This window comes from Mustela putorius, unplaced genomic scaffold (genome assembly GCF_011764305.1).
Source record: "Mustela putorius furo isolate JIRA1106 unplaced genomic scaffold, ASM1176430v1.1 tig00003898_pilon_pilon_pilon, whole genome shotgun sequence".
Classification (NCBI taxonomy): Eukaryota; Metazoa; Chordata; class Mammalia; order Carnivora; family Mustelidae; genus Mustela; species Mustela putorius.
The window spans coordinates 31,929,479-31,944,716 of record NW_025422047.1 but is presented as its reverse complement, the minus strand read 5'-3'; the positions used below and the strand labels follow the sequence as shown (position 1 = coordinate 31,944,716).

At 39.3% G+C, this 15,238-nt stretch overlaps 2 protein-coding genes across 15 annotated transcripts in view; one reads left to right on the top strand and one right to left on the bottom strand.

The window, feature by feature from the left end:
* The window catches only part of RALGAPA1 (Ral GTPase activating protein catalytic subunit alpha 1), a 252,447-nt gene extending 243,300 nt beyond the window's left edge, over positions 1-9,147 (top strand). For 6 of the 14 annotated variants that reach the window (XM_045067877.1, XM_045067874.1, XM_045067882.1 and 3 more), the window contains 3 exons: positions 2,592-2,594; positions 6,105-6,158; positions 7,798-9,147. In XM_045067877.1, coding sequence (XP_044923812.1) covers positions 2,592-2,594; positions 6,105-6,158; positions 7,798-7,946 — 206 coding nt within the window. In that variant the 3' untranslated portion in view covers positions 7,947-9,147. The remainder of the gene's footprint in view (positions 1-2,591; positions 2,595-6,104; positions 6,159-7,797) is intronic. The other 8 variants (XM_045067875.1, XM_045067883.1, XM_045067885.1 and 5 more) reach the window with 5 other exon arrangements.
* Positions 9,148-10,135: 988 nt separating this feature from the next.
* Positions 10,136-13,804, bottom strand: INSM2 (INSM transcriptional repressor 2). The gene has a single exon (XM_004773336.3). The coding sequence runs from the start codon at positions 12,952-12,954 to the stop codon at positions 11,281-11,283; it is 1,674 nt and encodes a 557-aa protein (XP_004773393.1). The 5' UTR covers positions 12,955-13,804; the 3' UTR covers positions 10,136-11,280.
* Positions 13,805-15,238: the final 1,434 nt, after the last annotated feature.

Sequence of the window (15,238 nt, the reverse complement as noted above, 5' to 3'; positions counted from 1 at the left end):
TGAAATGGTGTGTCTTTGTATTTTGTAATGTGTTGCATTGTTATTGGATATCTTAACTCATCAGATACTTACTCTATTATGTGCCAAAGTACTAGGCACCTGAAATACAAAGATGACTATTTTAATGGTATTCAAGGGAGCAGGAAAAAATAATATATTTGAAGTTCACCATAAGAAACCTTCAAATTCTCTTTATGATATGTAAGTTTTCTTTATATTAAATAAGTTTTAAGAGGCATAGTAGTCCTTTTCTGGCCTAGTTTATTTTGGGAAAAAAAATAAAGTTTCCATTCCTGTCATCATTTAATTGGCCATTATAAAAATAATCTTACCCAAAAATCTTAGAGCCCTTTCCCAATTAATATAAAAGACCTAGGAAAGAGGAAAATTATATAGACTAGGTTGATTCATTTGAAAGAGAAAGAGGTTAAAAAGTCTTTAGATTCACTTCAGTGGATCGACAATCTAAAATAACTCAGCTTGGCATTAAGAATGATGCTTAAAAAAAAAGATACTAAAAGCAAATTAATAAACAAATAAAAACTAGTTAGGTACAACTGGAAATTTAATTCTTTAGTAAGAGACTATCTGAGAAATACCAGACTAATTAAAACAGGTGTGAATAACACTTTCATATATCACATAGTTGAATCATAAGTTTCACAACTGAAAAATATTGATAATAAGAATATTCAGATTAGCTTTCCTCCTTACATTTATAAAAGCCATCAGTTTTCATGTTGTAGTTGTTTATCAACTGGAGTCCTTCATATACCTCTTCTTACTTAGTGTCCTCCTACTGTGTATATTATCCTGCACATTTGGCCAGATATATAATATGGGATAGTAGTATTCTTGCTTTCTGAGACAGAACAACAAAGTCAAGGTTCTATTGGCTTCATTTTTCATGTATTTTACTACTTCATTAAAATTTCATTATCTCAATAGTAATGAAGATGTGAATTTTAACATAAACTTAATACTATGCTACAAATTATTTTTAGGTAATTTTTTTAGTTGTCTTTGCCCTTAGGAACCATTAAAAAACATGCAGTCTAAGATTTTAAAAGGATGTTTTTATCTGTAAATAACTCGCTCCAGTATTACTGAATATATTTGGAGGGTTTTTTGGGGTTTGGTTTTTTTGCAGACTCTAATACTTAGAAAAGATAAAATATTTTTTATCAGAGTGGTTCTCAATTCAACACAATACTAAAAAAGCGAAATATTTGCTCCTTCTGTAGGAACCAAAACATTATGACATCTGAAGAACGATTATCTTTTTCTTCTGGTCATCTCAGATTTTGATTATCCTATCATAAACCACTTCATACACATAGAACTCCCTTTAAAGCTGTAAGTTGAAGTAAGAAGTGAAATAAGCACATAATAGCAATAGGGACCTGACTTATGGTTTGCAAAAATTACATAATAGTGTGAAGTTTTATAGGTTCACTTTTACTTTTTTAGCATAATAATAAAATTTAGTTGTCACATTGAAGAAATGCATTCATAATTGCAGTTGATAATCAACATTTGATTGTCCTATGCATATTCCATATGCATAATGATATGCTAAATGATAACAAATGCAATAATTTGAAATTAAGTTTTAAAGAAATGCCAGTATGATCATATAATAAATATATTCTTTCTAGCCAGTCCTATTATATAATTCCATTCTGTAGCATAGTGTGGAAAAATACCTTTTTTTTTCTTTTTTTAAGTTTACTTAACTTTAACTTGGTTCAAGATGATCTAAAACCTGCTTTCTGGTTAACACTAATGTACCAGCTGTTTGAATTGAAATTCAAGAGAAGATTATTCTGGATAATTTTTAGTATTATTTAAACAAGTATGAGAAATATTTTTGGTGTATCATAGTTGATCCATAAATTTCATAACTGTATTTTCTCAAAATGGACTCTGTGACAGTAGACTGATACTTAAGGGAAATTATTTTTATCCCTAAGGTCATTGAAGGAGATATTGTGATGTCACACTTTGTTGATCTCCTGTAACTACATTAAACCATTATTAGATTTTTCTTGTCCTTTATTTTAAAAAAAAAAATTACAGGAAAAAAATCCCTTTATCTTTGTCAGGCATGTGTGTGGAAAATATCAAAAGTTTTACAGTGACCTCCTTTTTAAACTTTTTTTATATTTATGAACATCTCTGACTCTAAACTTTAAAGTGAAATTACTCCTTTCTTTCACCAGAGTACACTGGTAACCAGTTCAAAATTTAGATATTCTTTCCCAACATCACATTCGAGTCTTTTTTTTTTTTAATAAAATTCTAGAATGCCAGCAACAAAAGAAACAAGATCATGTTTTGCTGAAGGTACACAGTAAATATTAATTAAATTGTCTTCCTCTATGTCAACATCAAAAATATACCTATGATTTCTTCCAGTATTAATGTCTTTTTTACTGTGATCAGCCACAAATATTTTGAATGCTTATGGTGTAGTATATCTAGAATTACCTCTAGTATTGTGTTATTTTAATTGAGTGAATACCTCCCTTCATATTTATTGTTTTTCTACAAATTAAGTTAGAAATTTTAGCACTGTAAATATTAGAGAGTTGGTTGGTGTTTTTCCTCTATTATGCATCTATGTATTCATACACACATAAATATATGTGTATTTCTACATACAGACCAATTTAGTTTCCTTTAGGTTACATACAGGTTTCTATTTAATGAAAATTAGTAGTTAGATTCAAATATTTTTTTGCCATGAAAATAAGAGATAATCTAGATAAAGTGATGGTGAAGACCTAGAGTAGCATCCGATCTTCATTCTAATTTCAGTTTTGCAGTTAATTCACAAAATCTGTATTGCCACATGCAGATGAGATAGTATTATGATGGTCAGATCTATCTCTTTGGATCTTCAAATCATCAAAATTTAACCATTGTTTAGATAACCTTATAAAATTGGTGTCCCTCTTTAAAAGTTATTTTAAACTTACCTCCCCTTCCCAGGCTTTGAAATGATCTGAAAGAACACAATGTAGCCCCTCAGAAGATAGTTACTTAAGTATATCCTAAATATTATTTGTAAATTGCCAATTATCAGTTTCCTTCAACATATAACAGAAGCTATATATGTGTTTGCTTTGTTTTTAAAACAGATTCCTGATCATATTTATGTATCACTAGGCTAGCCTGAAATTACAAACAGCCAAATTGTATCCTGTTTTCAGCATTTTGAACTTGAAAATTTGGCTTATTATGTGTTGTCTGAGAGGCAAATAATATCAGTCTTAAAGTCCCATTAACCTTTTGTGACAATAATTACTAGGTTCAGTTTCCACATAGAACATTCATTCAGATGTAAAATTTTTGTAATGAAAATAATAAAAGAATAATTGAACAATTACTGAGTGCTAGGCACTGTGCTAAGTACTATACATACATTCTCTCATTTAATCTCCATGCAGTTCTATGGGAGGGTGGGGGAAAAGCTTACCCAGAGTCACCTGATTCTTGGTAAAGCCAAGTCTGACTTCAGAGTCAGGGTATTATATTTACTATTACTTATGTACTTACCATGTAATCTAAATATTTTCAGTCCCTTCTTGCTGTTGAGAGAGAGAAATTTCCCTACAACCTGTGATATTTACAAGTTAGAAATTGTTGAAGCTTATTTTAAAAACTACATTTCTACCCACTGGAAAAAAATCAGTTTTTTTGTTTGTTCGTTTGTTTGTTTGTTTGTTTGTTTGTTTTTAAATAGCTAAGGTTGCCATGGGAGAGGTATGGGCTTTGGAATTAGACTGATCTGGATTTAAATCCTAATTCTTTCATTTATTATCCACAAAACCCAGTTTCTCTATTTATAAGGAGATAAAATATGACAAGCTCTAGACTAATTTGTTCTAAGTCTGCCATAATGGCAGTTTTTGAATATTTTCAAAATTAAACCACTTTGTTTGCCTGTATTCTTGTACTGTTTAATTTTAGGGGTGCCTGGCTGGTTCAGTCAGTAGGGCATGTGACTCTTGATCTCAGGGTCATAGTTCAAGCTCCATGTTGGGCAAAGGAATTACTTAAAAAAAAAAATCATATTGTTTCCTTTATGACATCAGTAGTGGTGCATACATGCTAATCTTAATCACTAATCAGCTACTTTAACAATATTAAAGCAGTAAGAGTACTGGGGTAGTCTATACATTTTAATAAGTAAGGTTATATTTTGTAGGAATATCAGCACAAGAGTGGATAAATTCTTTTAACTTCCTCAAAACAAAACAGTATATTGTGTTTTCCGCATTTCAGTGGTTATATTTTATAAGTGGTCATTTTCATATTCCTAACTTCTGTCCCTTCTAGTCCTTATCTGTTTTTATCCAAAGTCTATTAAATTTTACTCTTATCTGGTAGCTTATTATATAGCTACACTTACTGTGAACCTGCTATTTGCAGGATCTTTGCATATGTAGTCATTCATCCCTCACAACTTTGAAAAATACTACTATTGTCTCCATTTTACAAAAACAAAACAAAATGAAAAACCTCTTGGATCAGTTTGCCCAAGATCCAATAGCTAGTAACATGCCAGATTTGGCATTTAACCTGGGCCTAACACATGCCCATGTTCTTCCTAACACATCACAGTGCCTCTTAATTCAGTATTCACTGGAACTGCTTTCAAAGTCACAATATTTTTTTAAAGGCTATTATTTACCCAATAACTTCAGTAGTTTTAAGCCAGTCATACCGGTCAGCAAGCAGTACAAACAAAGCCACAATAAAGAACTATCCAGAGTTCCCTTTTATAATCTGTATAGACTCCCAAAGTTATATTCAGCATGTTACTTGTAATAGTTCATTGTAACCACTGTACAATATATGAATCAATTACACCATCAAGATAAACTGTGTACTGACAATTATAAGAATGTTAGAGATACAGTATGAACAGATGTAGGAGCCCACAGATACTTGCCACTTGAGGATATATTAATAATTGAAGTGATTAAATAAAGCAACATTCTTTATGACTCATGTGATAGAAATCAATACTTGGGCAGAATAGGGTGTGTAATGAAGAAGGGTAGGTATCACTGTATTCTTTTACATCTAAAAACTGAGATCTGTCCTCTTTTTAAAGTATGGAGTTGAATATGCTGAGTATATACCACAAATATTATTTGCCAAAACATGAGGAGGTACTGATAAGCTGTATACCACATACACTAAAAAGCCTGATTCTACTCCTAGTTTATTGAAGGGGGATTTCACACTGCAGGCATAAGTAAGGGAGGCATGGAGAAATTGCTAGTTTTGAAGAAAATATTCTATGATTTTGGCATCCTCTAAAGCAATATTCTCCAGTAAAACTTTCTATGACGATGGAAATGCACTATAGCTGCACAGTCCACATGTGGTTGGCTCTAACCACATGTGGCTGCCCAACACTTAAAATGTGGCTAGTACACCAATGACCCACATTTTAATTTTTACTTAATGTTAATTTTTAATTAATTTTAATGTGGCTATGCTTACTGTCTTGGACAGTACAGCTCTGGAGATTTTATGATTTAGTGATTAGGATAACCTGCCCCCCCAGTACAATGAACACTTTAAAAGATAGATGTTTATAGAATCTCTCATAGACTTTTTTCTTTTCTTTTTTTTCCTATTTGAACTTGTTAGTTGGTAAGTATAACATTTGAATTTACAAAGCATTGTCCACTGTGAAACACCATCACCCTAATGCATTGCATGCCCAATTTCATAATAAAAACTTGATTACTCTTTTCTCTGCTCCTCGGTTAACACTTGTACAATTCTGCACTGTGTCTCTCATGTCTGTTATCTGTCTTCTCTTTTGTTTTCTCACTTCTGCTCGCTACTCCATTTCTTCATTCACAACAAAGAAAGAAATGCAGTGATAGTTCTCTTCCTCCCAAAACCTCCGCTAGAAAACATTGGCCATCTCAAGGTAAACAGCCATGGGAAGGCCTCTCATTATTGGCTGAGAATAATATGCATATCAGAAAAGCATGAGCTACCGCTCTTCACCTTCCTTCTGCCATCCATCTGCAGTGCTTCCCTAAAAAGGGCCATGGATTCATGTTCTCCTCTAGGTTTTCCAGTATGGGTCCAGTATGAATCAATTCAGATCTTCAGGAAGAGTAAAGGTGAACAGAAATATATTTCCTTCTCCTTGTATTTTGAAGGCCAACCTCATTTCAGTTAGAAAAGAAAGAATGTTGGAGAAATTACTTTGAAAAGAAAGACAATTAACGTGGATTCCAAGTAGTGAGAAAATACTTCTTCCCTATGTTTGTTCTTAAGTATGATTATATCATTTCACCTTAAAAACAGTTTGAAGGGTTCTACCAAGATAGATTCTTAGTAATATATCTCTATAAGATCAGTACCCCTTATTGAACAGTTTTGATTGTTCAGTAGCTATAACTTCAATTTAGGCCCAAATGTGTCATTAAATGGAAGTGTTAGTATGATTATTTCCATGCTTGAAATTTCTATGAGGTGCTACCTTGGCTAACAAACATGCCAAAAGTTTTCCTGCAGAGTGAGGAGATATGTAATAAGCCTGCAACCTGTGTGATGTGTGTGTCTGTGACATAAAATGTTCACATATGTAAGGCCCAGAAAATCTGGTTTAAAGTGCCTTAAAATACACAGAATTTTTTAAATTGTATGTTTGCAGATTTTGGTTTTTTTTTTTTTTTTTGAAGGGCTTTTATTTTTAATGTAATTTTTTATACTACGTATTTGGGAGCCTACCATGTGCCAAGTTTTGTAGGATTGCTGTAAGAGAATCATAATTCATAGAAATAAAGTGCAGGGGCGCCTGGATGGCTCAGTGGGTTAAAGCCTCTGCCTTGGGCTCAGGTCATGATCCCAGGGTCCTGGGATCGAGCCCCACATCCAGCTCTCTGCTCATCGGGGAACCTGCTTCCTCCTCTCTCTCTGCCTGCTTTGCCTACTTGTGAGCTCTGTCAAATAAATAAATAAAATCTTAAAAAAAAAAGAAAAGAAAAGAAATGAAGTGCAGAGGTAAAGAACTATTTCGTAAATGACACACAAAATTTTCCAATTTGAATTTGTGTTTGCTTCTAAATTTTTGTATCTTTATTCTACTGGTTACCTACTTGCTGTGACTAGATAGAGTAACTACAAAAATTTAAGTTAAGGAAAACAAAAGCATTGCTTATCTCTTAAATGGAGACATTTTGAGGGGTCAGTTTGTCTTTTATTTTTTTTAATTTCAGATAAGAGTTCTTGTGCTAGTCCTTCTCCCAGGAGTTTATCTTGCTCCTTTCTAAAAGTGTATTTAAATACCCAGCATAGTGTTCCTTTTGGGAACCATTTGGTACTATTAATTTCAAGTTTGAGCAGGAAAGGCCCTTTCCTTGGTTATACCCTATAACCTAGAGACAGGAATTGGTCCTTCTCACCTGCTTCTTAAGCCCTTCCCTGCATGTTAATGATGCTTTGGATCCCTGTTCTGTCTGGCCCAAAGATTTTGCTTCCAATTGCTTTTTTCCGAGGAGCTCTCTGATTAGTTCTGGCTCTGGAAATAATGATTGGTGCTTTCTTGCTAATATGATTACCTGAGCCAACAGATTACTGGGGTTTAAATAAAATATTAGTAGGCTGTTCTAACAGGCAGTTTTGCTCTTATTTTTTTCCCCTCAAAAGACTTCATTAAGGGTTGGGACCCATGCTACAAATCAGTAGCAGAGAGATTCTTTCTTAGGAGATGAGACGCCGGACGACTTGGACTAATGCTCTTGCTGTTTCCCACAGGCTCCTACCCAGAGATTCTATCCAGTGAAACTCCCACAGCAACGCAGGTAGACGGGGCTGACCTGGCCTCTCCAATGTCTCCTCGATCTAGCAAAAGCCGCATGTCCATGAAGCTGCGTCGATCCTCTGGTTCAGCCAATAAATCCTAAGGAGACAAGCAGCCTAGCAGTATAATCAGCAGTAACCACCTTAGCATGAACATAGTGTTAACCCTTTCAGGCCTTCGTGTTTGCCATAACATGCATGTTTCTTCCTGAACATTTATTTTAGAAAACACTGGATTTAAATAATTTGTAACTTAATATTTTAGATTTGGGTTGTTTATTCAGTTTTTTCCCCCCACACACTCTAAGCTGCCATATTGGGGGGGGTGGAGTTTTATTCTACACCCTTTACCTTCCTGGATAATTATGTCTAAGCAGTTTCACTTTTAATTTCATGATTAACTTTGAGCCAAACTATAATTGGACAGATAGTCTCATTATTTTATTTATCGTGCCCTATTGCAACTTTATGGCTCAGTAAATATATAATTTTTTTACAAATGTAAATTTTAAAATTTAAGCATTTGTAAAGTTACAACAAAAGTTGCAAATCTTAATAATAGGATATTATGGATTATTTATGTTACGAAATTAAAACGCTTAAAATAAATGGTCGTTTAGCATCTCAAATTCCAACTGACATAATTTTAGCATTAACTTTTTCTTCCCAAAGCAATGCCTCATTTCTTGGCTGTGCAGATGATGCCATATCCAGAAAAATCACTGTGCTGACCTTTGATTTGTGTTTAGCTTCCAAATATTTTTCTAATGTTTTGCTTTTTAAATGGTATCACTGTTAAATGCCATTTTTGTTTTGAGATTGTGGCCCTGTATATTGGCTGCTGGATCCTGGTATATCCGTGTTCTTTCCTGAGTACCAAAAGGAGGGTAATTGAGGGGGATGGAGAGGAAGAAAAAAAAGAAAGAAAAAACTTTTCTGATACAAATGTGTTGCTTAAATTATGTGTATTTTAAAAGAAAAGCGAACATGACCCAGGAGTCTAAATTAAATCTAATATTATTAATACTGAACTTGCTGGTGCAGGTTGGTATTCATTCCACCCTCCAGAAATATTTTCCTACAATAAATAAGCTGCTCACATTTTGTTCATATTTTGTTTTGAACGGATTTCTCCTAAGGAAATGTAGCATGACATCAGTACTAACTGCATGTGTAAATACATCATATGGGCAAACTATAAAGTATAAATTATGTATCATCATTCATGTAGTATCTACAAATTTGTAACAGTGAAAGAAAAAGATATGGTATTTAATAATACAATAAAAATATTCTTATCACTTACATCCATGACATTTATATTTCTCTTGTCTATTTGTCTTTAATATGTTTTCAGGCTTAATAAGCAGAACTGTATGATTAATGGAGAGATGTATAAGCATAAACCTAGGTTATCTTAGCAAATCATGAAAAAGGAATTTGAATTCCCTTGTTAGGATACACCCCAACTTCTCAGAGATTTTACCATAGTCACTGAAAATGCAGGCAATTTTACCTACATAACGGCTAGCCGGAATGTTTACCCAGTGCACTTGGTTAAAGCATCAATTAATCTTAGATTCATGATGCTTTGATTTTTAAATTTTCAGTTTCTCTTATAATGCACTTTGGTGGGGGGGAGACCTTTTGCAGACAGTTTCTAAAACCACCTTCCAGAGTTCTGTGCACTTAAGTTTTTGTTTTCTTAAAAATAAAAATAGATTGCTATGAAACTGTAGAAAATAAAATCTATGAATGCTTATGAGAAAATAAACAGAGTGCCTGAGAACAAGGTTAAACAATACAGACAGTTTCCCACAACCAAGGTGGAGAATTCAGAAAGGAAAAACAAAGTAACTATTTACACATTTCTATGGTGCTTTCATTTTTTAAAAATGAACAGCTAATGGATTGATGATATGTAAAATTGAGTAAAAACACCAACTTGGAAATAGTGAAGTTAATTTGCATGGTTAATGTGATATTTTTCATCTTTAGATAAAACTGCTTTTTTTTTCCCCCAGAAAAAATACTTATATTTTCTGTTGACATTTTTAGGTAGTAAAGTATCTTTAGATTTAAAGCCTTTTGGAGCTCAGTCTGTGCAAGCCATACTTCAAAGGAAATTTTCCCATTGTATTTCAGCACCATTACATTCATTGACAAAATATAATTTTTCCTGTCTGTATTCTGTCTAAATGGGTCACTAAGATCCTAAAGTAGGATACTGGCTTTGGGGAGATAAGAAATGTGACTTTGAAAAATAGGCTGTGTTCAATGAAATTCTCAGGACAAACACAGAACACAAAAAGCACCAGCTATGTACATTTATTTGGTGGTAAGCATCTTACAAGTATGGGCTATCTGTCAAGCAATACTCAGCCAGTGTCCCAAACTCTGGCTATTAGAGCATGGGTACAGAGTGTACACTGAATATGGTTTACAAAAATTCAAAAACAGGTTGCTGCTGAAAAATGAATATTGAATGAATTACCATTCAGTTCCATAGTGGATTATAGATATTAACATCTTCCTTAAACTGAACATAGTTTCATAAATAACACTGCATGAGATTTACAATGGAAGGATTAAACAATTTGGATGAAACCCTATTAAAACAGTCAAACTTCTGGAAATAAGTTGTGTTTCCAAAAAGCTGTTATTTAAAGTTTTAAAGTATCTCTTCCTGAAAACACACCAAAAAAGCTAAAGGTGAGAATTTTGGGGGTGTCCCAACTCCCTCCAAGTAAAGTGGCACCCTCCCCACCTCCACCTCCAAACACTAACTTAAGAATGGGCTAATACTTGAGGAAAGGAACGTTTACAGGGAAATAGCCACATCCCCCAAAAGCGCAAACATCCTCTTACATTTCCTGCCCACAGGCATGGGTCTTAAGTGTTTCCCCACCCTCCTCCACCCCCGCCCGTTAAGTTTGGCACCAATCACATAACTTTCAATTCACAGAATATACAATGCAAGATATCTGACCCTATTGAGACAGAAACTACATAGGCGCCTGCGATGGCAAGAGAAAAAAAAAAAAAATTAAGGGCTACCATTTTTGGTAGCTAGAATCCTTTGTAGATATTGAAACATGCACGCATTCACTACGACTTTCCATAGGAATTACAAGTCATATAGGATTCATTAGGGTCTCCAGAGTGAGGGGGAAAATCCTATTTTCGTGGGGAAAGCAAGAAGGCTTTAAAGTATCGGTCCTTTACCACGAATGTTTATACCATATACATACCTGCTCTAGAGAGGGATTTTACATTTTGCTGTCCGCTTCTCTGGCGGAACATGGACTACTGGGAGTTTTAGGAGAGAAAAATAGAGGCAGGAAAGAGGGTAAACTTGCAAATTCAAGAAATCCCCACAGAAGTTCCCATTATCTGTTTCCTCCAAGGCCAACCGCACAATCTTCCTCATCTCCTTCCTCAACAGCCAGGCCGCAATGGCATCTGCAGCAGCAGTACCTGCCGACTTTCTGAGGGGTGGCACTTATTTATGTGCCGGGTCAGCCCCGGGGAGCTAAAGAAAGTGGACGGGCAGTGCTTGCATGAGAAAATTTGCTGAGCACTCCCGTCGGATTCTCCGCCTGGGCTCGGTGCTTCAGGGGGAGCCCCGGCCAGAGCAGGCAGGAGCAGCTCCTCGCGGACCGCGTGCCACAGCCGGTGTTTGTCCCTGATGTCAGCGGACGGGAAGTGCGCCCCGCACAGTGGGCAAGCGAAGGCGAGTGGGGCACAGTGTTCGGAGCCAAAGCCCGGGGCAAGCGCACGAGCGGAGCCTGCCTCGTGAGTGCCTAGGTGCTTGCGCAGATAGGCTTGGCGACGGAACTTTTTGTGACAATAGGGACACATGAAGATCTCGGGTCCCCCAACACCACTGGCACTACCTGGCCCAGGCATCCGGCGCCCCAACACCCCCTCCGTATAAGGGACCTGAGGCAGCGGTGGCTCAGGGTGGGACAGCACCGGGAGGCTCTGGTGCGCGGCGCTGTCCTGGTGCTGCTCCGCCCTGGAGCTGTCCCTCGCCTGCAGGTGCTGATCGGCCCCTCGCTCTGCCCGGCTGTTCTCCTTCCCCTCCGCCAAGAAAGATGCAACAGCCCCAGAGTCTGGGGAGGTCGAGGAAGACGAAGGAGGCGGCTTCCTGTCGGCTGAAGACACTGTGGAGGCATTTGCCGCTGCGGGACGCGGTTTGTGCCAGCGGCGATGGGAGGCAAGGTTCGCAGGGCAGCTGAAGACCTTGTCGCACTCAGGGCAGCGGTACTCGACGCGTACGATGCGGGAGCAGCGGTGCTGAGCCAGAGCGAAAGGGTCCGCGTACTGCTCCTTGCATAGCTGGCAGATAAACTCCCCCAGTGGCGTGCGGCTGCCCCCCAGACCCCGGGATGGTGCTCCGGGCTCCTCCTCCTTAATCTTCAGGCCCAGGACAGGGGACGTGGTCACTTCATCAGTGAAGTTCAACTTCCTCATCGCCTTTGGCTTCTTGACTCCGGCGGCCGCAGGTCCAGACGTGCAGCCCGGTGGTGCCTTGGCACGGCGCTCATTGCCAGCGGCCCGCTTCAGGCCATGCAGGGTGGCCGAGAGGGGCGCAGGGTCTGGGTGGAACTCTGGCTCTGGGAACGGTGCCCGGAGCGGCAGCAGGAACTGCTCCCCCGAGGTCGGTGCAGCTGCTGGCGCCGCCGAGCAGGAGAAAGCAGCCACGGCGGCGGCACCCCCAGGGAAGGACTCTGCAGAGACGGGTGAGCTGAGGCAGCGCTCCAGGAATGCCCGGCGCAGCTCCGCGCCAGCCGGCTTCGTGGGGCTGGGGCTTGGCCCGGGACCCTCCCTACCATCCGCCCTCCACTCCGCACCACCTTCCTGCCTGTCCTCCCCCAGGCTCACCCTAGCCGCCCGACAGGACGACCCCGACAGTTCACGGGCCACCGCTGCCTCCTCCAAGGTGGGGGGTGCCACCTGCTCCGTACTGGGCTGGGGGGCATTGGAAGCCTCCTCGGGGAAGGGCGGCGCCCCCTGGGGCCCCAGCCTGGGGAAGCCCCGCTCAGCTAGGCGCACTCGATATGAGCCGCCTGTCCGTTTAGTTCGCTTTACCAGGAAGCCCCTCGGCATGGTAGAGTCAGGAGAGCTCAGGGGGGCAAAGAGTAGAGGGGGCGCCTCGGGGGCTGAAAGCTGGCGAGCACCGCAGCTACCCCAGCTTCGCCACAGCCGTCATGCGTGGGCTGCCTTTATAGCTGAGACTCTGGCCGGGGGACCACCGGTCGCCTTCAGGCAGGACCGGCCAATCAGGAGTGGGAGCGGGCGCCGGGGGCGGGGTTTTCGCCTGGCTGGGCTCGCAGGGGTCCGAGAGGCTGGCGGCCGGCGCCCCCACCCCATCTCGCAGCGGCCTGCCCCAGCAACTGGCTTAAAGGCTGCCCAGGCGGCCTCCCCCGCCGCCCACCGGGGGGACGAAGATACAGAAAGGTAAGATTCCAGAGTGTGATTAAGCTCGGCACTCACCGCCACAGCTGCCTCCAGGGAGGGACTGTCCAGAGAGCCAGGCAGAGGCAACCGAGGTCCTTGCGGGGCGGGACCCTGCTGCCCAGACGCGAGGGACTCTGATGGAAGCCGAGAGGGAGGAAGTCGAGAGGAAGGGGCCGCAGGCGGCGCGTGCCAGGAGGCAACCGGGTGGATGTCCGCAGGGGAACGGGTTAACGTGCTCTGCCCTTATTGAGCTGATAAGAAGCTGCGACCGAGCGGCAGGGCAGCTAAATCCACGGCCCTGTGCCTACACTTGACGGTGGGAGCACGTCTGCCATCCAGTATCGATCGACACTGCGCGCGTCTGTGATACTATGAGAATTCATCTGGGAAGAAGGGCTCTCAGTGCGGGAGATCGTGCGTGCTGGCAAGCCTCTGGAGCTCAGGACGCCAGCCGGCTTCTGGACCCTGGTCCTCAGGGCTTATAAACGTCCCCTCCCCGGTGGGAAAGGAGTGGGGAGGGGAAAGTAGGATCTAATTTTCGACTGTCCTCATATAAAGTGGTTTCTCTGTTCACACCTTCCACTTGTACTACCCAGAGACATGACTTAGTGCCTAACTGACCTGTTTAGCATGGAGTAGATTGAGTGAGAAATACTAGCAGAATCAGGATTACATCTGCTTCCCCTTATACAAGGAATACTTTGAAAAAGGTGTGCAAGGGGCCAGATTTAATAGATTTTCATCCAGCACTCTGTAATGTGCCCAGCACTGTTTTAAGCACTAGAAGAGATTTGAAAGTTTGTAATACTAGCTGAACTATGAAATAACTGAAAAATTTGACAGAGGTATAACAAAGTGCCAAAAGTCCATAATACAATGTGATAATAGGAAGGGGAAAGAACTTGAGTCTCCTTACTAGACCAAATTGGAGACAAAGACTTAGTAAGGTGTTTTTAAAGTGGACTATAACAGATGTAGTCATCAGTATCCTTCTGCAGTGAATGAAGTGTTTTTACAGGGACTGCATTATTTGGGGGAAGACCTGGAAGTAATTATATATTTGTTAATCATTAACAACATTTTAGGCATTCTACTTAAGTAATCTCTAATCTTCTCTAATCTTTTCACATGTACACACCAAACAAAGGAGTTACTATTACACTCCCTTTTTTTTTTTTTTTTTTTTTTTTTTTTTTTTTTTTTGATGAGGAGATTGAGCCAAAGAAATTAGATAAATAACTTGCAAAAGTCACCCAGAGCTCAGACTCAAACTGAGTTCTGGCTAATTCCAAAGCCCAGATGCTTTCTGCCACACCAGTGGTTCCAAACTATTTGGGGGGGGGGGTGTTTACATCCCATAGTAAGAAATATATTTTATGGTACACATATGGAACTAGAGCAAAAATGTCACAAAATAATATTTAGTTTAACTAGGTATAATGCATTCTTGTATTTTCTGTGCAATTAAATTTTCTTTTTAAAAATGATAGCAAAAAGATTGGTTTCATAACTTACTAATGAGTTAAAATCCACAATTTGGAAAAACACCTTCCTTATGGTGCTTCCCATTACAAAGCATGAAATAATATAAAATTAAATAAACTTGATACTTTATAATCAGAATTAACATTCTGAATCACTATGTAAAATATTTGAGTCCTTGAATAGTGCTGATAAATTTAGTTTCCCAAAATTTGATCATTTCCAACACATCAGTTCATGTGTGACTTCTACCTCAACTTCTTCTCAACTTCTCTTTTCCTTTTTCTCCTGATGGCCTGGATATACTGTGTGGCATCAAAAATTTTAAGTAAGATTTTAATACTTTAAGACAGCCCCTTTCCAGGAGAGGCTTTTCCCCAGGTGTATGTAGTACTTTGTAAGAATTGCAACCATATGACCCAGCATTTGTGGGTCTAGGTAATACACAAAA